The following is a 25,093-nucleotide window of genomic DNA, read 5'->3' as shown; positions in this document are numbered from 1 at the left end:
TTTTCATTCTAATAATTTACCTGCGCACAAAGCCATTCCACCTGAATTTCAGTAATTGCCATCCAGCAGATCAGCCATATCCCACCAGTATTATAGTAATTGCTAGTAACATCAGTCGTGGTTAGCTCACATCCATATTGAGAGGGTTCTGATATAAACTTAATTTATGACTTCAATATCTGTCCATGATCATAAGCAGTTTTAAATAATTCCTAACTGGGGAGGTAACTTGGAAGTCTTGTGGTCCTTTTAAACATTTCTTTTTTCCCTAATTTATGTCTCTCTGTTTCCAGTTCAAAAGTTGGCACTCACTCTTCATCTGTCATTTGGAAGTATTCTCTCTATTCTGTCATTCAGTTAGTTAATTAAAAAAAATAATTCTTATAAATGTGTAAATATATACATAATGTAAACTTAGCTATGGTTATGCTAGTTGTTTACAGTATGTGTGTGTGTGTGTATATATATATATATATCAAGAGAAAAGTGAAATTAAATAAGCGCTAAGTTAAAGACCCTGGGACAGTATAGCCTGTACAGTATAAATGAGAAAAGGCTGCCTAATACCTGAACATAGAAAAAAACCTTGTCCCCACCCAACAGTATCTGATGTCCAAATTTGTAAAACTGAAGTATGTATAAGAATGGTGGAAAAAGCGCTCTATTAAGTTATAAGAGTATTAGTTCCAATCAAAAGAATAAAAAAGAAAATGTTCTTAGCCCAAAATTCTACTGAGATATAGTAATGTGATTAAATTAAAAGAGATAGTTGTCTCATAAAAGTGACTGTCTAAAATGAATAAATATAAATATAAACAAATAGAAACTTAACCCCTTAATGACAACCGACGTACGTCATGCAAAAACTAACAGTTAATAACAATGGACGTACCTGGTACGTCAGTTGTCTAACAGAGTGCTGGAAGCGATCACAAATGCTTCCAGCAGCTCTGAGGGTATTGCAGTGATGCCTCGATATGGAGGGGGTGGGGGTATTGTGGGGGTCTGCTACACTACAGAAATAGTTTTTAAGTTAAAAATAAAATAAAAATACTTTTTGGGGCCAATCTGGGTACTGGCAGACAGCTGCCAGTACCCAAGATGGCGGTAATTAGGTAGGGGAGAGGGTTATTTAGGTAGGGGAGAGGGTTAGAGAGCTGGAGGGGGGATCAGGGAGGTTGGGGCTAAGGCAGGGGTCCATCACAGCTAAAATATTTTATTATTTTTATTTAAAAAACAAAAAAAACTATTTTATTTAGTACTGGCAGACTTTCTGCCAGTACTTAAGATGGCGGGAACAATTGTGGGGTGGGGGAGGGAAGAGAGCTGTTTGGGAGGGATCAGGGGGTGAGATGTGTCAGGTGGGAGGCTGATCTCTAAAATTAACCCTGCAAGCTCCCTACAAGCTACCTAATTTAACCCCTTCACTGCTGGGCATAATTAACGTGTGGTGCGCAGCAGCATTTAGCAGCCTTCTAATTACCAAAAAGCAACGCCAAAGCCATATAAGTCTGCTATTTCTGAACAAAGCGGATCCCAGAGAAGCTTTTACAACAATTTCTGCCATAATAGCACAAGCTGTTTGTAAATCATTTCGGTGAGAAACCTAAAATTGTGAAAAATGTAAAGTTTTTTTTTTTATTTGCTTGCATTTGGCGGTGAAATCGTGGCATAAAATATACCAAAATGGGCCTAGATCAATACTTGGGGTTGTCTACTACACTACACTAAAGCTAAAATTAAACCTACAAGCTCCCTAATTAACCCCTTCACTTCTGGGCATAAAACACGTGTGGTGCGCAGCGGCATTTAGCAGCCTTCTAATTACCAAAAAGCAACCCCAAAGCCATATATGTCTGCTATTTCTGAAAAAAAGGGATCCCAGAGAAGCATTCACAACCATTTGTGCCATAATTGCAGAAGCTGTTTGTAAATAATTTCAGTGGGAAACCTAAAGTTTGTGACAAATTTTGTGAAAAAGTGAACTTTTTTTTTTTTTATTGCATTTGGCGGTGAAATGGTGGCATGAAATATACCAAAATGGGCCTAGATCAATACTTTGGGTTGTCTTCAAACAAAAAATATATACATGTCAAGGGATATTCAGGTATTCCTGACAGATATCAGGGTTCCAATGTAACTAGCGCTAATTTTGAAAAAAAGTGGTTTGGAAATAGCGAAGTGCTACTTGTATTTATGGCCCTATAACTTGCAAAAAAAGCTAAGAACATGTAAACATTGGGTATTTCTAAACTCAGGACAAAATTTAGAAACGATTTAGCATGGGTGTTTTTTGGTGATTGTAGATGTGTAACAGATTTTGGGGGTCAAAGTTAGAAAAAGTGTGTTTTTTTCCATTTTTTCCTCATATTTTATCAATTTTTTTTTTAGTAAATTATAAGACATGATGAAAATAATGGTATCTTTAGAAAGTCCATTTAATGGCGAGAAAAATGGTATATAATATGTGTGGGTACAGTAAATGAGTAAGAGGAAAATTACAGCTAAACACAAACACTGCAGAAATGTAAAAATAGCCATTGTCATTAAGGGTAAGAAAATTGAAAAATGGTCCGGTCATTAAGGGGTTAAACAAAAGATTAATCACAATCCTTAAAGTTGATTCTAGTTTTAATAATAAATGCTTCTTTGACAAATATTTTTAAAACATTAGAGCTGGTTAATGTCCTTGCCAACCCAATGTTCAAAACAACAAATAACTGTATCAGGCATATGAAAATTTCACTGTAGATCTGATGCGAGGTTCTTACAATGATATCCACATATATGTGTAAAAAAATGCCCACTTACTAGAAGTGACCACAATCAAATGAGGTAAGTGTTGTACATCTTTAAATAGCAGGTCCCGTATCCATCAGTTCAAATGTTTGCTTCAGTGCAACCTGGGTATGATTAGATATCCTTCTCTCTCCTTACTCCTTCCCTCTCCACATCACAGGGGGCCGGATCTTACTGTTTAGAACATAATGGCTGAAAACGCCATGATTCAGGATACAAGTGTAAGGAGACACACACACACACGCACGCATTATAGAGATTTGTACCTTTTAAAAAAAAAATCATGTTAGTGGTCCACGGGATTCAAAATTGTGAGTTTAGTGGTCCCTGAGGTCCGAAAGGTTGGCGACCCCTGCCAGGGCCATCTTTAATATTGACTGGACCCTGGGCAAAACATTTCTTGGGGCCCCCACCCCATGCAATTTCGCTCTCCACCCCAACATCCCAAAAAACAACTAAATCAATTTTTTTTTTTAATTATTAGTCCAGTGGATCATCCACTGCTGGGCTAATCATTTAAAAAAAATGAAATAAATTGCAATATGTGAAACTGGGCCTAAGCAGTACTAATAAGTAAATACATATATAAGTTCCTACACTGTGGATTCATTTAATATTCTTTTGAATGTGATTCTGGTGTGAGGTTAGCTGGTTAAAGAGATTTAGGGCAGCCAACAGGAGCAAAGTAAGGTAAAGACTGAGGAGGAAGCATGGAGGTGCAGACAAATATAAGTTTACTGACTGGAACAGCAGAACTACTATGGTAAGCTGTAAAATGTGAGACAGAGATAAAATAAAAACTATAAAAATAAACCTTACATTAATGTGTGAAGTATCAGCATGACACTATACATCAGCCACAGCAGCACATGTCGCTTCTTTGCTAGGAACAAGTTCCCTCTCACCCTGCACTAGACAATGCTGCATGGGGAGGGGCGTGTGTGCACTCACTTATACTTCCCACTGACACTTTTCTACAAAGCACTGTTCCCCTAGCAAACTTCAGTTAGTTGATCTTAGGGCCACAGCAGAAAGAGCATGGCTAAGGGGACCAGTAGACTGGATGCTGTCTGTCCAAGGCTGCATGGATACAGTGTGAGATGAGTCACACAGCCTCAAGACTGAAGAGAGCAGTGTATGCAGCTGCACAGATGCTCAAATCCTCACGTGCCTGCCGCTCCAGCTTTCTGCTGCATGCACCTAGAGTCAGCCCTACCCAGAAACAATCCCCACAACCTGAGCAGTTACCTGGTAACAGTGGTAACCCCAGTAGGACCTTTTCTGATGCAGTGGAAATGGCTGGATGCCGAGTTAGGGCTTTGCATTCAGTGCTGCACAGTGCACATCTAAAACAGCACGTGGCAATAGCTTGGCATGTCACATGACACAGGCACGGTCTGGCACAGTTTAAATATATATATATATATGCAGAGTACTTTTGATTGTGACAGTATTAGGACTGAATGTGTGTGTTCCCCATGTCACATCAGCAGGATGGTATGAACCTTAAAAAAAAAAAAAATTTTTTAGGACTCTTGGGCCCCTCATCAGAGACTGGGCCCTGGGCAGCTGCCCCTTTTGCCCTGTGTTAAAGACAGCCCTGACCCCTGCTATAGAGGAATCAGACTGAGGAAACCGACGAGAAAGGGCATCAGCCTTTTTGTTTTTGGTCCCAGGAAGATAAGAGACCACAAAGTTAAAACGGGAAATGAACAAGGCCCACCTGGCCTGTCGAGGATTAGGTCGATGAGCAGTCTCTAAGTACGTCAGATTCTTGTGGTCAGTGAGAATCTGAATGGGATTGGCGGTACCTTCTAGTCAATGACGCCATTCAGTAAGGGCCATCTTAATGGCTAAGAGTTCACGATTACCCACAACATAATTCCTCTCAGCAGGAGTAAAGCATTTAGAGAAAAAGGCTACAGGGTGCAACTTGGATGTTGAAGGATCCCTTTGGGTTAAGACGGCTCCCGCTCCTATCTCAGAGGCATCAACCTCTAAAGTGAACTGCAGGTCAGGATCAGGATGGCGGCGCATAGGAGCAGAACAAAAAGTCTTTTTTTAGACGAGAGAAGGCATTTATGGCTTCAGGAGGCCAATTTTTACAGTCTTTGTTCTGTTTTGTCAACTCAGTGAGTGGAGTGACTATTTGGGAAAAGTTCTTTATAAACTTGTGGTAATAATTGGAGAACCCCAAGAATCTCTGTAGTTCCTTTAAGGAAGTGGGCTGAGGCCATTCCAGAACTGCGGTGAGCTTAGGAGGAACCATGACAAAACCCTCCTTTGAGATCACATAGCCAAGTAACTGGATCTGAACTTGATCGAACTCACATTTTTCCAGTTTGGCCACCAGAGAATTGTAGAAGTACCTATCTCACGTGTTCATGATGCTCCTCCAGGGTGAAGGAGAAAATAAGAATATCATCCAGATAGACGATGACAGTGTGATTGAGGAGGTCAAGGAAGACATCGTTGACAAATGCCTGGAAGACTGCAGGGGCATTACACAGCCCAAAGGGCATTACAAGGTATTCGTAATGCCCTGATCTTGTGTTGATGGCGGTCTTCCATTCATGCCCTGGGAAGATAAGAATCAGATTGTACGCCCCACGTAGGTCCAGCTTGGTGAAGTAGCGAGCATTCTGAAGTGAATCACAAAGTTCAGTGATCAAAGGAATGGGATAGCAATTCTTGATAGTGATGTTGTTTAAGGCCCTGTAGTCAATACAGGGTCTGAGCCCAACATCCTTCTTACTGACGAAAAATAAACCAGCCCTGGCAGGAGAGAAGGAAGGGCAAATGAAACCTTTAGCTAGGTTCTCTTGAATATACTCCTCCATGGACTTGGTTTCAGCTTTGGAGAGTCCTCCCTTTAGGAAGTGGGGCTCCGGGAAAGAGGTCAATTTTGCAGTCGTAGGGACGGTGGGTTGGCAACACATCAGCTGCTTTCTTTTCAAACACACCTGTGAAATCCGCATATAATGAGGGAAGGCTTGATGGGGTCTGTAGACTGTTTATGGCGAAGCAGAGTAGAGGTGTAACCTTAGCAAGGCAGGAGTGGAAGCAGGAGGTACCCCAGGAGGCTAACTGTCCCTCACTGTCCAACTGTGGATTGTGTATACGAAGCCAAGGAAGACCAAGGATAACAGGCTGTGCTGGGGAATGAATGACATCAAACGGCAACTGTTCGGAATGAAGGACTCCCACAGTCAGGGTTAGGGGTGCTGATTTGAAATGGATTAACCCTGAACCAAGGGGAGTGCCATCCAGAATAGTTATTTTGAGACCATCAGTTCAAATGTTTGCTTCAGTGCAACCTGGGTATGGTTAGATATCCTTCTCTCTCCTTACTCCTTCCCTCTCCACATCACAGGGGGGCCGGATCTTACTGTTTAGAACATAATGGCTGAAAACGCCATGATTCAGGATACAAGTGTAAGGAGAGACACACACACACGCACGCATTATAGAGATTTGTACCTTTTTAAAACAAAAACATGTTAGTGGTCCACGGGATTCAAAATTGTGAGTTTAGTGGTCCCTGAGGTCCGAAAGGTTGGCGACCCCTGCTCTATCTGAATCACAAAAGTTACATTTTTAATAGACTACCCCTTTAAAACTGTGATAATATTCATTGGAATTACAACTCTTCAATTTTTATTTGTCAGTGAACATGTTCATCATCATCTCAAATTAGCAAAGCCTAAGTGAATGCTGAACAGATTCTCACATTCTAGACATTTATAAAATGACAGTTCCAAAAAATGTTAAACTCATCTATCTAGTCTGCTGGTTTTCTTAATTATAAAACATCCGTGGCTTTGATGTTCATGGCTTTGATAGCCCTAGAAAAGTTTCAATGTTGTGCACTATCATCACACTTAAAGGGACATTGTACACTAGATGTATAGTTTTGCTTATTTTGTTTTTAAATAATGTGCTAATTTTCAGACTCTTAACCAAGCCCCAAAGAATCAGATGTAGACCCATATCAACAGACTGCTTGCTTCTGTTTGTGCAATGGGTCTTTCTTAGCCCCTTTCAGTGGGTGTCAAAGCCTAACCTCTTTAACAGTGCTAAAGAGCGAGCGAGAGAGAGAGAGAGCGAGAGCGACAGAGACCCTGGGTAGCGCTTGCTGATTGCTGGCTCACCAAGCACTACCCAGGTGCTAAACCAAAAATGTGCCGCCTCCTAAGCTTACATTCCTGCTTTTAAATAAAGATATACCAAGAGAACAAAGAAAATTTAATAAAAGTAGTAAATTAGAAAGTTGCTTAAAATTGCATGCTCTATCTGAATCATGAAATACAAAATGTGGGTTTCATATCCCTTTAAAGGGACACTCCAATCAAAAATTAACGGCACATGTTTTCTATTACATCTTTGAATAGAAACATATTTGCAATATAAATGTATCGGCAAAAATGCTTCTATTAAAACTTATCACTGTTTTAGTGGTGTCATTTTTCTCTGCACGTGCATGTGAAGTATAGCTAGATATTCTCAGTGCAACAGCATTTTAAATACTGCAGCTGCTCAGAGGGCCAGTGGGCTTGCTTCATGTCAGCAATTAACAAATTGAGTCATTACCAGATGGTACAAGCATCTTAGGCCCTCTGAGCAAGTGCTGTGTTTAAAATGCTGGTGCACGGTGCATATTTAAATACACAGTTAAAACAGCTATATCTTTTTTTAGAAGCATTTTTGTTAATACACGTATATAACAAAAATGCTTCTATCAAAAACTGAAATGCACCCACGTGGATTCTAATTTTGGCTAGAATATTCCTTTAAGTAAAGGAAGCTCAAGAAGATGTAAATATTTTTCTCTCTCTATTTAAAATGTTTTCTGTTGGCTGAATGTGATATAGCAGTGAGACAATTATTGTGTGATTTCCGAAGATAATACCCTGTCTATATTGGTCTCTTAGTGCATTAGGAAGTGACAGAACTAGGAAAATGTGGCTTCCTGGATGTAATTTAGCCTCAGAATTTCAGGACAGGAAATTGCTTACTAAGAATGAATCACTGATCCAGACCAATGACTGCTTCTGCTTGGCATAGAGTAAAATAAAATACAGTATAAATTAAGAAATACATAAATTACTGGGTAATTAGGCTATATTTAAATTAACGTTCTTAATAAAACTATATTCATCAACTAATGTTGAATATTGTAACATTTTAATTATTTAAGCTGCAAAAATGTATATCACCATGTAATCCCCCTACATATAAATGGCTAATTTAAAAAAAAAAAAAAAACACAGGGAAAGTTGTTTTTTTTGCAGCAAATAAACTGTTTTTCCTGCATTATTAAATGGTAAAATAACTTTGGTTTTCTTTTTTCTTTGATGTTTTGCATTTACAGGGAGGTTTAAGCATCCACTCAAGTAGAATTTTTTTTCTCAAACTTAAAGGACCATGAAACACAGTAAATTGCATAATTAGCATCATTAGATAATAGAAGTAAGTTGAAGTCTCTTAAAGGGACAGTCTAGTACAAAATAAACTTTCATGATTCAGATAGGGCATGTAATTTTAAACTATTTTCCAATTTACTTTTATCACCAATTTTGCTTTGTTCTCTTGGTATTCTTAGTTGAAAGCTTAACCTAGGAGTCACCACTAGAGGGTGTTAGTTCATGTTTTTCATATAGATTACACTGTGCTCATGCACGTGAAGTTATCTGGGAGCTAGCACTGATTGGCTAAACTGCAAGTCTGTCAAAAGAACTGAAATAAAGGGGCAGTTTGCAGAGGCTTAGATACAAGATAATCACAGAGGTAAAAAGTATATAAATATAACTGTGTTGGTTATGCAAAACTGGGGAATGAGTAATAAAGGGATTATCTATCTTTTAAAACAATAAAAATTCTGGTGTAGACTGTCCCTTTAAAACTGTATGCTCGATCTGAATCATGAAAGTTTAATTTTGACTTTAGTGTCCCTTTAACATCTTGGCATATTATCTTATCCAGAAAAGCCATTCTGCTAGCTCCAAAAACAATTCAGGGGTCACCTCATGTCTCTATTCACATGGACCCATTTACTATAGTACCCCTTTTCTAGGTCCAAATCAAGAAAGATTAAATCCACCTGTTTAGTCTTTACTGTTGGAATAAGTTGAGAAATACAATGGCCTAGGCCAGAGGTTTCTAAAGTGGGCAGTAGTTGGATTACCTAAGGGGTGCTAACAGGCATAAGACGCTGAAGGGGGGCACAGGGATTACCATAGGGGTGCTAGTAGGCAAAGAGTGGAAGAGGATGCTAATGGGCCCTTCTAAGCATAATTATTGCAGTTTAGTTCACAATCTTTACTGCTCTTTGCATTCATGATAGTTCAGGTTTATTAGCAACTTGTGCTGTCTGACACGTGCATGAAAGACTTGCTTTTTTTTTTACCAGATCTGTACATTAGCATGAATTGTTAACATTAACTACACAGTTCAGAATTACTGTGAGCAGAAAACATAGCAACCACCTATTGTGCTTGTCTGAATAGCTTTGCACACAGTTGTCAGTCAATAGTTTTCCAGTCTTAAGTCTGTGGTCATCATGAATAACCTGTGTAGTCTGCACTATATGACACACTGGTTAGTAGAAAACAATCTCTATAAAGTTTGTTTATAGGTGCTGTTGTACAACTTCATCAAGCCCATTCATCATATTAACAAGTTTTGGATAGTGAATTACTAAATGAGGTATAATAATCTTGCACAGTGACAAAACACTTTTAAAAACTGGTATCACAAGATTAAGATAATACACTTTTATTTAATTAAACTAAAGTTTCATTTAAAATTTGACTATAATCATGGGTGCTGTAATTTTGGAAACTAGGTTACACTGCAAGTATCTGAAGGAGAATTGCTGTTTATGTGCAAACACATTAGCACTGCTGAATGTAGTGAAAGCTAGATTTCAACATGGTGGCATTCATGACTTGAGGGAGGTGAAGAAAAACTTACAATATATAAGAATAGTTTTCATTTAGTGTTCAAAATGTCCCTTTAATGAACTGTGTCTTTATTTACATTAGGGGTCGTGCACTGCTATTCTGAACAGTCTTTTTTATAGGGAGGTCAGATAATGAGTTGGAATGGAGGGGGCGTTGGAAAAAGTTTGGGAACCACTGGCGTAAATTCAATAAAACTAAATAATAAAACCATTATCTCACTGAAAAAAAATATGACTGGAAAAAGGCGAAATTCAAAGAGTTAAACAAAAAAAAAAAAAAAGGAGAGAAAGTCGGGTGGTTAACATATTTTTGGAGCCATTACTGACAATTCACAGTTGTGTAACTGGTATATTCAGCGAGGATAAAATGTGCAAGCTTAAAGTGAATGTAAATTTTGATGCTAAAGTGCCCGGTTTTTAAAAATTCGATTAAAAACAGGGGCACTTTAATTCATTAAAATTTTACATTTCACTTGTGAAGAAATGCTTACCTTTTAAACTTGACAGCAGCTCCAGCTTCCTCCGGTCGTTGCAAGTCATTTCTGATGTCAGAATTGATGGATAGGTCATCCTCCAATCACGGCTTTCTCCCCTGGGGGAATCAGTATCTGGTTCAATGCCATGATTGGAGGAAGCCGAATTCCTCATTTTAGACCCAGGAAGAGACGGGTGGAGGAAGCTGGAGCAACTGTCAAGATTAAAAGGTAAGGTTTTTTTCACAACAGGAGTGAAATATAAATTTTGATGAATTAAAGTGCCCCTGTTTTTAATTGAATTTTTAAAAACCGGGCACTTAAGCATCAAAATTTACATTCACTTATAGAGAAGGTCAATTTAAAAAAAAAAAACGGTGTTGTGTGCACTGAAACAATTTTAGAATACAGTCCGGAAAGCGTAGGGAGAGAGAAAGAGAGAAAGAGAGAAAGAGAGAAAGAGAGAAAGAGAGAAAGAGAGAAAGAGAGAAAGAGAGAAAGAGAGAAAGAGAGAAAGAGAGAAAGAGAGAAAGAGAGAAAGAGAGAAAGAGAGAAAGAGAGAAAGAGAGAAAGAGAGAAAGAGAGAAAGAGAGAAAGAGAGAAAGAGAGAAAGAGAGAAAGAGAGAAAGAGAGAAAGAGAGAAAGAGAGAAAGAGAGAAAGAGAGAAAGAGAGAAAGAGAGAAAGAGAGAAAGAGAGAAAGAGAGAAAGAGAGAAAGAGAGAAAGAGAGAAAGAGAGAGAGAAAGAGAGAAAAAGAGAGAAAGAGAGAAAGAGAGAAAAAGAGAAAAAGAGAGAAAGAGAGAAAGAGAGAAAGAGAGAAAGAGAGAAAGAGAGAAAGAGAGAGAGAGAGAGAGAGAGAGAGAGAGAGAGAGAGAGAGAGAGAGAGAGAGAGAGAGAGAGAGAGAGAGAGAGAGAGAGAGAGAGAGAGAGAGAGAGAGAGAGAGAGAGAGAGAGAGAGAGAGAGAGAGATAGAGAGATAGAGAAAAAGGAGATTGAGAACAAAAGATAAAGAGAGTCTTTGTAACCTATAGCCTTTTCCAGTCCTAGAACTAAGCATAGGGCAAACAGGGCATTTGCCTAGTAGGCTGGGGCTAGTTGCTTTAGCCAAGCCTATTCAGCAGCATTATTTGGGAATGATGCAGGGACATCACTGCCTCTCACTGCCTTGCTATTTCTGTGAACCAGATCAGGCCAGTAACACTCGCTTAAGTGCCTGTTATTTTGAGTAACTGAATTCACAAACTGATAATAAAGTGGTATTCTTTATTTAAATGTGAACTTTACTATTTAATGGCAACCAGACCAGTCCACAAAATAAAGTGACAGAAGGATGTATGAAACTTTAAATATTTTATTAATCAGACTAGTACATTATACTGGTCAATTTTAGAGTATGGTTAATTAACAAGAGAGGTGGAGTGGGCTGCTCTTCCCTTAAAGGACCAGTCAACACATTGGATTTGCATACTCAACAAATGCAAGATAACAAGACAATGCAATAGCACTTAGTCTGAACTTCATATGAGTAGTAGATTTTTTTTATAACAAATGTAAAAGTTATGTATATTTCCACTCCCCTTGTACCATGTGATAGCAATCAGCCAATCACAAATGCATATACGTATAGTCTTTGAATTCTTGCACATGCTCAGTAGGATCTGGTGACTCAAAAATTGTAAATATAAAAGACTGTGCACATTTTTTTTAATGGAAGTAAATTGGAAAGTTGTTTAAAATTACATGCTGTATCTGAATCATGAAAATTTAATTTAACCTGAGTGTCCCTTTAAATACCCAGGCCTATTTTGGTCCCAGTCCGGCCCCGACCTTTCCCACTATGAACTCCCTAGTCTGTACATTTTACACCCTGGTTATAAAAACAGACCCCCTCCCCAATTCAGACAGGGTCAAACCTCTTCTATACAACTCTGTTTGAAGATCAGTATTTGCTAAGGGTTGTATTTTAATGAGCCTAAAAGTCTGTAAAGTCCATCTTGTGAAAGAAAATTTGTAGTATTGGCGTGACTAAGTATGCAGGGAGTAGGATGTCTGACCACAGTTAATACTATGTGTAATATTCTGTTAAAAGATGTGTTTGAATACATGCATCATTTATAAAATTATATCAAATATAATATCAATGGACCACTTTGTAAACTTTTAAAAAATAAACGTGTGAAAAAAACAAAAACACACAACATACATTGGAATCATAAGCTGCTGTAAAATTACACTGTCAGGTAATTAACTTGTTTTCTTGACTGCTATTATTCCTATTATATCCCATTTTCATAGAAGGTGAAGTGGGTTAATATATATATTAAAAAAAAAAAAAAGTCTGTATTGTCTCTCAAAACCAAGACTAAAAAAGGCGTTTTTGTGGACTTGTAGCTTTAGTTTTACAGAAATATAAGAGAATTACAAATTTAGCCTAAAATCACAAGCTAAGAAGGTTCACTAGATGACCTATACTCAGGTACAGTTCTCTAATTGTAACATCTGTCCCAGAAAAAAACAACAAATCAATATAAATATATTTATTAAAATAGATTGCGAAAACAGTGACGCTTCGGGGCCATAGCACTCTACTGACTTCACCAAAATAAAAAAAAGGACAGCTTCCTGTTTAAGAACTGTAACCGTATTAATCTGTTAACATTTGGATGTTGTACTTCTGATACTGAAGATTTGGGTATATAATCTATTAAGGGCCAGGTTACGAGTGGATCGCTAACAGATACGCACAAGCGATAAGGGGTTTATCTATGGTGTTTGCGCTAGTTTAGTTTACCGCCGGTATTATGAGTTGGAAGTAAACTCGATCGTTTGAGCACAATCATGATTTACGCTAGAATGATTACTGCGTCCTCAGAGCTCTGGTTAACCGTTTCCCGAAGCAAAAAAAAAAAAAAAGTTTCACTAAACACTTCAAAAATTCATTACAAAGTACAGTTACACTCATAACAACACTATCTGATAATTATATATATTTTTTATCCTTTGTTGAATAATTAGCAATGCACATGGGTGAGCCAATCACGAGGCATCTATGTGCAGCCACCAATCAGCAGCTAATGAGCCTATCTAGATATGCTTTTCATCAAATGATATCAAGAGAATGAAGCAAAATATATAATAGAAGTAAATTGGAAAGTTGATTAAAATTGCATGCTCTATCTGTATCATGAAAGAAAAAAAATTGTGTTTCATATCCCTTTAAGTAGATAAAACTTGTAAAAGCATATTTATGCAACATTCATGTTTAATAAAGTGCTATACTGTGCATTTACTGTAAATATTTCACATTCCAATGTTCTGCTCATAGCAAAATATGAGATATATAAATATATATATCTATAACAAGCATATGTGTAGAAAGCACTCAACTTCATCTGTATGTGTATCAAACAGCTTTTATTTTTAGCCATAACGTTTCGGGTACTGGTCCAGTCCCTTTGTCAAATGATACACACAAGACAAAACATGTTGGATTTAAATTTGCTCTGTTAGCACCGTGGCCATTTTCTTGGATGAGGAGTGCATACCTTTAGGAGAAATATATATTTTTAAAACATCACTATCTAAAACATCAATACATACAATGATACCCTTAAAGCAGTGCTTTCCAAACTGTGTGTCGGGACACAGTGTGTCGGCGTGTCCCTGCTTCAGCACAATTTTTTTTTTAATTTAAAATTCTTTTAAAAATTTTTTTTGGTTTCCGACTTTCCGCCTGCCTGCTACGCATATCACGTGGTTGACACATGATTGATACCTAGTGGGTCACAGATCATCTTAATCTATTGGCGCAGTTTAGCAGGAACTGAAACTATTCCCATTGGCGGCACATTAGCTTCTGACTGCATGTGTAGTCTCCTCAATTGGCTCAAGACTGCACGTGTAGTCAGTGAGCGAGACAGCAGTGTGTTTGCAGCGCAGGCAGTAGTTAGTCAGACTCACAGAGCTCTGAGGGCAGCAGCTTAAACGCTGAGCTGAAGTCAGAAATCAGTGGGGGGGGTTTGCAGCTAGCACCCATTAGTGCATTGCTGCTCCAGCTCTTGATATATGGATAGGAAGTGGAAGCTTAGATAAAGACACTTGCATTTCATCATCAAGCATTTCTAATATTCCACTAAATATTCAGAAACTGTGTTCATCCCATCAACCTCATACATTCCATTAAAATAGTAAGTAGCTATTGGTGTTATTAAACTTTTTTTTTTAAATTCTTGCACATACTTACATATGGTTACGTGTAAATACATTTCGTTATTATATAGTTTATGTATGTGTCCGTATCTCTTAAAACAAGTTAGTTTAACCTCCTGTAGCTAGTACAACTGAATTACTGTGTTGCGAAATGATGTAGGTCTAAAAAGTGTGTTCCCAACATGAAAAGTTTGGAAAGCTCTGCCTTAAAGGGACATTAAACTCAAAAATGTTATTTTATGATTCAGATAGAGAATACAATTTTAAACAACTTTCCAATTTACTTCTATTTTTTAATTTGCTTCATTCTCTTGTTATCGTTTGCTGAAAAGGTTTATCTAGGCAGGCTCAGGGGCAGCAGAGAACCTAGGTTCTAGCTGTTGATTGGAGGCTGCATATATATATTGATTGTGATTGGCTCACCCATGTGTTCAGTTAGAAACCATTAGTGCATTGCTGCTCCTTCAACAAATGATACCAAGAGAATGAAACAGATTGAATAATTGAAGTAAATACGAAAGTCATTTAAAATTGTATTCTCTATCTAAATCATAAGACATTTTTTAGGTTTCATGTCCCTTTAAATCAACAATACACCCACAACTAAACATACATTTAAATTTAAAAAAACAATTTAAAAAAAACAGCTGTATGTTGTATTGAATATATGAAATCCTATATTACAGCTTTTTACAAATTTATGTTAAAAGGGATAGGAAAGTCAAAATTAAACTTGCATGATTCAGATAGAGCATGTCATTTTAAATTCACTTCTATTTTCAAATGTGCTTCGTTCGCTTAGTATCCCTTGTTAAAAAATGAATACGCACATATCCTACACTAGTGGGAGCTGCTGCCAATTGGTGCCTGCACACATTTGTCTCTTGTGATTGGCTAAATAGATATTTTCAGCTTCCTGTCAGTAGTGCAATGCTGTCCCTTCAGCAATGGATAACAAGAGAATGAAGAAAATTTGATAATAGAATTAAATTGGAAAGCTGTTTAAAATGGTATGTTCTATCTGAATCAAAAGATAATTTTGGGGTGTACTATCCCTTTAATTTATGTTTAGTTGCGGGTGTATTGTTGGTTTAACCCCTTAAAAGGACACAACTTCAGTTTGCTTAATGGCTCCATGACCGAATAATGCTGATGTCTTTTTAAAATTTGAAGAAATAAAGAATAATTATTTTAAAACCTGAGAGCGCCCTATATATATATATATATATATATATATATATATATATATATATATATATATATATATATATATATATATATATATATAAATAAAGAAATAGAACATTCTTGGAATGTGAAATATTAATGTTTTAATTTTGGGTAAGCGCACATTAGAATATGCAATAGTGTTTGCGCTAGAGTGGGGTGTCAGATGTTTTTCCACTTTTTTGCTCCATTGACTTCTATGGGGAATACTTTAAAGCACATGCAATATTCTAAGTTCGGCTTTTTGCGCTCGTCTGGTTAGTGCTCAATCAAAAACAGTTTACTTTCAACTTTCAATACAAGCACAACAGTAGAATGAAGAAGAATAGAGAGGCGCCTCATGTGTAGAATCATTAAGTATATATATGAGTAAAATGTAATTTTGCCAAATGGGTACTGACATATTAGTATAGCACACCAATGTACTAGTAGGAGCAGGCTGTAGAATTGTCGGGTGTAACAGCTCACCCTCAGCTAGTTCTTCTCGTGTCCCTCGTTGATTCCTTCCGGGTTTGTGACATCACCTAGTCATGTGATCTTTTTTCAGCAAATCGTGGTGCTTAGATTCGTTAAGCAAACAACAGAGCGCTCTGTATGTTAGATTTTCGGACCTTGAGTACCAGATGGTACTCAAGGTCCGAAAATCTAACACAGATGGTACACAAGGTCCGAAAATCTAACACACAGAGCGCTCTATTGTTTGCTTAACGAATCTAAGCACCACGATTTGCTGAAAGAAGATCACGTGACGCCACAAACCCGGAAGGAATCGACGAGGGACACGAGAAGAACGCCAGTTTGAGTCACTGCACCACTCTGGAGAAGTCAGCTCTCACTATAGACCGCGATCACACAGCGGAAGTGGGGAAGTGGACTGTCAAATACAAGTCTGCACCACCACACAAGGAACACCCGAAGTGAAAACAGGAGGTAAGTGATCTGTGAAGAACGGAGGGAAGGTGTATACTTGAAGATACTTTTATGTTGGATTGTACTCAGGAACTTTTTCTGCCACATTTGATCAGACTGCAGTCTGTTGGTTTGGTACACTGCCCAATTTGAGTTTTAAGACACTCATTTAGAAAGACATCTAACGAAGCTTCAAAAAGACAGTTCATCACTCTCTATAAGGGAGTGTATATTATTTGTATACCTACACGCTTAGGATACTTTCATAAGAGCTGACCAGTGGAGATACGCTTTGTTTTATTGCACTTCAAAAAGCACTTAGTTCAAATTTGGACACTGTTTTTTAAATGTCTACTTATTGTACTGAGATATTCTATCATTTTAGATCAGTTTACCCTACACCACCGGTGGTTGTTAAATTATATTAAATTTGTATTTGATTTAACTGTTTTAAGTAAACTTTTTATTCTCAGGTGAAGAGAGTTTTTTTAATTTCTGCCTAAATATTAACTTTAAGTGTATTTCATTTTTATTGCATACTACTAATTTTAGTTTGTCAGTATATTTCCAGTGTGAAAGTGTCTCGCTGTTTATGCGCAAAAGATCTGTTTTTTATTCATTTTACCTTATATTGAGTAGAACTGCAGAGAGCTACTCCAATTGTCATTTTTGCCTGACACACTCACCCTTTAACACCTACCCATATAATACTTACACAAACTATACTATGTAACCCGCATTTGTCCTTCACCTGCAGGACATACACTTCTTATCTAAAGTTTGATGGGAGTTTTTTTTGCATATAACTTGTAAAGTGGATGTCAGGGACACATCTTAATTAAGATATGATGTCCTGAGAATGCAGCTTCTTAAATGGGAGGTATGTATCTATCTGATCTGGGGTATCATATTTTAGGAATGTACCAGCAACCCATTTATCTGAAGTTTAATAGTTTAGCTGTGTAACTTTTTAAAATCTTAGTAGCATTTAAACATGAATTTGAGGCAAAGCAACATGAATATGAATAAATAACTATATTGAATAGCTCTAATATCCTCACCTGAAGGTCAAAGAACTTGCTGTATCTTCTGAAGATGACCTCAGTGGAACCGTTGGACCATGTGACTTTGATGATATATACCTACAGGAGAAAGAAATCAAGATTAATCACTGATTATTGAAGAAGAGAATGTGCTTAATGATACCCATGCAGCTTTGCAATAGTATATAGAGAAAATCAGGCTGGTTAGAGAGAGACAAGAGTATATTTTAGTCTGTTTTATTGAAAAGAAAGACATAATTAGAACAAAGAAAAGTAGGAAGCAACAGACATAGAAAGTACATTCTTTGCACAGCAGGAACTCCATACAAGTGCATGCTTGCACATAACTGTGTATAATCCCAGGAACAATAATGCACTACTGTGTGATAGTTATTAATTAGTGGCTACACACATATGCCTCGCTTTTGGCTAACCAGATGTGATCAATTAGGTCCCACCACAATCAATTAGGTCCCACCAGAACAGATTTTAACGTCATCATCTTTAACCCTCTTGCAGGGTTTTAACATATAGGGTTCGATCACAATCTACTGGCTTATTTGTTTTCAGTATTTTTCATTCCAAGGCAATCACAATTAAATAATTTCTGGTGTTTCTTGGAGCTAAAAAAAAAAAAATTCTTTTTTTTTTTTTAAATGTAGCTGAAATTTTCTCAGATATCACAATCCATCTTGATACTTTGCAACAGAGTTTTAAGACCATTTTACACTTATCGAATTCAACACCTAAAGGCACCTGATAAAGTCCAAAATGACCTTTTTGTCATATTCGCAAGTAATCAGACAATTTGGAATAATTCTGTTATGTTGCACTTGTGGAATACATTCTTAAATGGCCACTGCAATATTTTAGAGATGTATTTGTATATATGGGGGCCGATTTATTAATGTCTGTCCAACATGATACACTGTAGCGAATCATGTCCAACAGACATCACAGAATGCCGACAGCATACTCTGTCGGCATTTAACATTGCACAAGAAGTTATTATTATTATACTTTATTTATGAAGCGCCATCATATTCCGCAGCGCTGTCCATGGATACAGTTCATTTAAATAAAACATTGATATATATTGTAAGATACAGGACAAAATTTAAAAACACATACAGGAGGGATTGAGGGCCCTATTTCCGTGGGAACTTACAATCTAGAAGGGTAGGAGGTTGAGAAACAGGAGGTGAGGACTGCAAGATTGAGAAAGATGTTAATGCAGAGATAGATGAGGGAAATGTTGTTAGGTAAGAGAAATATTGAGTTGGGTGTTAGGCTTCTCTCAACAGAAAAGTTTTCAGAGAGCATTTAAAGGAAGAAAGATTAGGGCTGTTGAACTGCTTGTGCAATGCCGCCCCCTGCAGATTCACAGCCAATTGGCCGCTAGCAGGGGGTGTCAATCAACCCGATCGTATCTGATCGGGTTGATTGCTGTCCGCCGATTAGAGATGCGGACCAGTTAAGGAGCAGCTGTCTTAAGACCGCTGCTTCATAACTGTATCAGGGGCTATTAAGCCCTTGATAAATCAGCCCCATGGTCTAGATTTATTAAATTTCTATTCAATGTTATTGTATAGTCTGTCTGCAGTGGTAAGGACATACATTTACATGTGTATATGTATTTAATAAGGAATATCTAAACAGAAAATGGACACATTGTACAAAGGGTTAATTTAAAATAACTTTAATGTGACTTTAAGAGGTTTGAAGAGGCCATTGTATGTGTCAGTTTTGGTTGGATTACCAGTTTAGTTCATGATAACAAGAACTTACCCAAGAACACATTTTCTGGAACTTTTTGAGTTAAAAATTGTACCTGGCTTTGAGCTTTTAGCGGGAAATCCATTTTGGATTGTGATCACGAGAAAAACGTGCCTCCCCTAAAGTCTATAGCTAAAATCTCATTATTAGGAGCAGATATTAGAAAGATTGCTATTGACCCCATACTTTTATGTAAACAAATGTTCAATAATTAAATATTCCAAAACATTAAACCTTTTTAATTTTGCACTTTTATGTACATTTAACAATAACAACAGAAAAAGGCAAGGAGGCGCCTCATAGGGTGAGTATGTCCAGATAGAAAAAAAAAAACTTGATATGGTGACAAGTGGCAACTTACATTTAGATGGGGTGGCAGACTGGAGAATACCGGTCCCTCCAGTGAGACAAACTAGGCACAGCAACGGTAGGGGAAAACAACAGCAAACAACAAGCAGACACCACAATGGGGATTCCTCCACCAGGTAGCGTGTGACGTCACAGTCACGAGATAGGCTCCGTCAGCTCCAGGAGTGAACTCCGACTCCCAATCTGCTAGCTCAAGCACCAATACAACGTGATTTGGCAAAACAGTGATGGATATTACAATATCGGTAAGAAGCATAAAGATTCCTTTGTTAGTATAAAAGGCTTTATTTAAAAACAAGCAACACGTTTCTCAGTGGTATATTCACCGTTTCATTTTCATTATAAATCAAAAAATAAGTCAAATTGATTATTGCTAGCAATAATCAACTTGACTTATTTTTTTATTTATTTTATTTTTATTTTTAATATTTTATTGTTTTTAAATATTAGGGTTGTGCATTTTCAGTATCAATTATCTTTTGATACTATTCAAGGTTCCTTTGTTTTTAAATTTTAAATATTATTCTCAATGTATAATTACTATGTAACAAACATGTACAGTTGTAAGTTTACATACCCTGGCAGAATTTATGATTTCTTGGTTATTTTTCAGAGAATATAAATTATAACACAAAACCGTTTCTTTCACTCATGGTTAGTGCTTGGCTGAAGTAATTTATTATCAATCAACTGTGTTTACTCTTTTTAAATCATAATGACAACAGAAACTACTCAAATGACCCTGATCAGAAGTTTACATACCTTGGTGATTTTGGCCTGATAACATGCACACAAGTTGACACAAAGGGGTTTGAATGGCTATTAAAGGTAACCATCCTCACCTCTGCTCTGTTTGCATGTAATTAGTGTGTCTGTATAAAAGGTCAATTAGTTTATGGACTCCTGACAGACCCTTGCATCTTTCATCCAGTGCTGCACTGAAGTTTCTGGATTCTGAGGTATGGGGAAAGCAAAAGAATTGTCAAAGGATCTGCAGGAAAAGGTAGTTGAACTGTATAAAACAGGAAAGGAACATAAAAAGATATCCAAGGAATTGAGAATGAAAATCAGCAGTGTTCAAACTCTAATCAAGAAGTGGAAAATGAAGGGTTCTGTTTGATAACATACTGCATTCATCTTGCCATCAATTCTGACCAAATTTCCTGTGCCTTTGTAGCTCACACATCCCCAAAACATCAGCGATCCATCTCCGTGTTTCACAGTAGGAATGGTGTACTTTCATCATAGGCCATGTTGACTCCTCTCCAAATTTAGCGTTTATGGTTGTGACCAAAAAGCTCAATTTTGGTCTCATCACTCCAAATGACTTTGTGCCAGAAGGTTTGAGGCTTGTCTCTGTGCTGTTTGGTGTATTGTAAGCGGGATACTTTGTGGCATTTGCGTAGTGGCTTTCCTCTGGCGACTCAACCATGCAGCCCATCTTTCTCCAAGTGCCTCCTTATTGTGCATCTTGAAACAGCCACACCACATGTCCTGTTATTTTTGGGTTTGTCTTTGCATCCCGAACAATTTTCCTGGCAGTTGTGGCTGAAATTGTAGTTGGTCTACCTGACTGTGGTTTGGTTTCAACAGAACCCCTCATTTTCCACTTCTTGATTAGAGTTTGAACACTGCTGATTTGCATTCTCAATTCCTTGGATATCTTTTTATATTCCTTTCCTGTTTTATACAGTTCAACTACCTTTTCCCGCAGATTCTTTGACAATTCTTTTGCTTTCCCCATGACTCCAAGAATCCAGAAACGTCAGTGCAGCACTGGATGAAAGATGCAAGGGGTCTGTCAGGATTCCAGAAACTCATTGACCTTTTACACACGCACACACACACACACACACACACACACACACTAATTACAAGCAAACAGATCACAGGTGAGGATAGTTACCTTTAATATCCATTCAAACCCCTTAGTGTCAACTTGTGCGCATGTTATCAGGCCAAAATCACCAGGGTATGTAAACTTTTGATCAGGGTCATTTGCGTAATTTCTGTTGTCATTATGATTTAAAAAGAGTAAACACAGTTGATTTATAATAAATGGCTTCAGTCAAACACTAACCATGAGTGAAAGAAAAGTTTTTGTGTTATTCATATTCTCTGAAAAATGGCCAAGAAATCATAAATTCTGCCAGGGTATGTAAACTTATGAGCCCAACTGTATATCAGATGCACAATATGGTATCCTACCTCGCCTGTGTATGTAATTAGAGGGCAGACCTTACATTCTGATATAAGCTAGTGTTTTGTTCACAATCTCATAAGCCTGATGAAACGGTGGATATACCACTGAGAAACGTGTCGCTTGTTTTTAAATAAACCCTTTTAGATTAACAAAGGAATCTTTATGCTTCCTGATATCCCTCACCGTTTTGACAAATCACGTTGTATTGGTGCTTGAGCTAGCAGATTGGGAGTCAGAGTTCATTCCTGGAGCCTACCTCGTGACTGACGTCACATGCTACCTGGTGGAGGAAACCCCATTATGTGTCTGCTTGTTTGCAGTTGTTCTCCTCTACCGCTGCTGTGCCTGGTTTGTCTCACTGGAGGGACCGGTATTCTCCAGTCTGCCACACTCGCACTACATGTAATGCCCATCTAAATGTGAGTTGCTACTTGTCACCATATCAAGTATTTTTTTCTATCCAGACAAACTCACCCTATGAGGCGCCTCTTGTCTTTTTCTGTTATAGCCTTCGTGGGATTCAGGATCCCCTCATCGGAGTGACGACTTGTTGGGTGCATCAAGCTATGAGACTGTTTTTCACAGTGGACATTACCTCATTTGTTTTTCCTGCGATTATTATACATTTTGTAACACTTTTTGTACTATAAAGTGAGTGCCCCTTTATATATTATTCCTGTATAGGAGTTAGCCATATACAAGTGGATATATATACACATTTAACTATGTTTAACTTCTTTAGAGGTGCAATAAGAAAATCCTCTTATGCAATACAAGATGTTTTTATTGCAGTTTTAAAAGCCTATAAAAAACACAACGTTACGGCTGTTACTATACAAACCATTTTACATGGGTCTCCATAAACCTTTTGCTTTATCATAATAGCCAAACATGCATACTGTCAATGCTTTATAGCCAGCTACAAATGTTTCCCATAGCCAGCTACTATGCCAAACTGAATACTGCATATGTGCAAACCAGAGGAGCATTTCTAAATAGGTTTAGAGGAACTCAACATTTTGCCAATATAGCAAAGCATCTTATGACTCCAAGCCCTTAAAGAGACAGGAAATTGAAAACTTATTTCATGATTTAAGACAGAGCATACAACCTTAAACAACTTTCCAATTTACATCTATTATTTAATAAGCTTAATTCTCTTGGCATCCATATTTGAAATGAACACCCAGGTAGGCTTCAAGGGATATGAAACCCCAAATAAAAAATTTTTAAATGATCAAAATATGCTTCTTTCTCTTGGTATCCTTTGTTGAAGGAGCAGCAATGCACTACTGGGAGATATCTGAACACATCTGGTACACCAATACAAAGGTAGCATATGTAGAGCCACCAAACAACAGCTAGCTCCCAGTAGTTCCCCAAGTCTAAAATCCTTTAAGAGACCCCTCTCTGCATATCTCAAAACAGAATACACCTGTCATGGTTGATTATATATTTCCTACCTGGTCTATGTTAAAATTTGCATATATTATGTATTAATAATGTTTTTGTATTTTATTGTACCCTATTGTATCAATGCAATGTTTTGTGGACCCAGGACATACTTGAAAACGAGAGAAAGCTCAATGTATCCTTCCTGGTAAAATATTTTATAAATAAATAAATAGTGCATTGCTGATCCTCCAAAAAGGATAATACATACAGAGATAAGCGCACTCACAGGAATGAACAATTGGCTCAATATTATTGTTAGCCTGTTCTATGGCGATTTATCACCTGGGTGCAGCTTCTTTTTTAGCCTAGTAATGCTTTTCACAGAGTAGAACTTTCCTGTAATATATCAGTCAGATCCTGCCTATTATGGTCAGTCCAGCACCGAAATACCAGGCAATATGTGATGTAATATACGCTCCCGCAATATAAATCCGACGCAGAACGATGCTTGCATCTGTACAGATGTTTCAAATTCACATTCGACTCTAATTGACCATCTTCCCAATTTATCAAACATTCAACAGGTACGCTCGCGTCTATTCCGCCGCAGCGTACCTATCATTCAACCCGCCACCCTTGAGGCCGGGAATACCATAGATATCAATGGGAGTCTGAAAACACAGAAAAGTTATGTTCGATGCTGCAAGAGAATGAAGCATATTACATAAAAAAAGTACTTATGGATAATGTTACATCTTTGTCTCTCATTACAAAGCAAGGGAACAATATTATTGCTTCAAATTTGGTGCCAAGTATTGCTCCAAACTCGGTGCACTAGTAGATAAAGGGATACAAATGAAATAAATACATTACATAATATATCGAACTCCCTTTTTCAGATAAATCTATTTGCACTATGTTTAACGCATGTAATACAAGTCCCACTCTCCACTTCGCACCAACTTTGACGCAACACTTTTCGCACAAAATTTGATGCAAACTCCTAAACAACCCACAAACTAGTGATATTTTTCACCACTTGATTGGGATATGCATAATCACATGATTTATGACATCAGCCAATCTGATTTAAATATACATTTTCTACTATCACTAACTAATCAAATTACTCAATACTTGTGTCATTGATCACTCATCAGAACTTGTAAGTGCCATTTGTTACATTGTGTATTATACTTTGAAAGTATGTATATGTGAAGTTAGTATTAAAGTTAAACATTGATGATGACATTAGGAGACACAGTAATATTTTAGACAATGATTTTAAAAATTGAATGATTTGATTCAATATAATCTTAAACTGATAGCTTAAGGGGTTGCTTACCTAACATTAAACCGTCATGAATCTGATACAGCAGAAATTAAAATCACCTCTTTAGTGTTATGCTATTTTCAGTGGTCTTCTTCCTTCTCTTGAATTTCGTTTTTATTAAGAAATGTCATGTTTTATGCCAGCCCATTTTAGAACACCTGTGTAGGGGTGGTGTTAAAAACTAGACTGCAATCAGGAGGGGTTACACAGGTGCAGGTAGAAAACTGGCCCAGCTCTTAAAATATCCAATGATTGCAAATAAATACATAGGATACCCTGATTACATGCTATATTCGCAATTATTCCTGCTCAGAATAATAATATAATTTACCCTACATACATATAGTGGTATAAATAAACACAGAGATATGAAAGATAACATTGTTTAGAATAAAAA

General features: G+C 37.2%; 1 protein-coding gene across 2 annotated transcripts in view; it reads right to left on the bottom strand.

The window, feature by feature from the left end:
• SH3PXD2B (SH3 and PX domains 2B) overlaps positions 1-25,093 on the bottom strand; it is a 455,707-nt gene that overhangs the window by 323,212 nt on the left and 107,402 nt on the right. For both annotated transcript variants that reach the window (XM_053717127.1, XM_053717128.1), the window contains exon 2: positions 17,639-17,719. In XM_053717127.1, the coding sequence (XP_053573102.1) occupies positions 17,639-17,719 (81 nt within the window). The remainder of the gene's footprint in view (positions 1-17,638; positions 17,720-25,093) is intronic.

The sequence above is a fragment of the Bombina bombina genome, chromosome 6 (assembly GCF_027579735.1).
Source record: "Bombina bombina isolate aBomBom1 chromosome 6, aBomBom1.pri, whole genome shotgun sequence".
NCBI lineage: Eukaryota > Metazoa > Chordata > Amphibia > Anura > Bombinatoridae > Bombina > Bombina bombina.
Note: the sequence above shows the minus strand (reverse complement) of the source record. Positions and strands in the feature narration are given on the sequence as shown.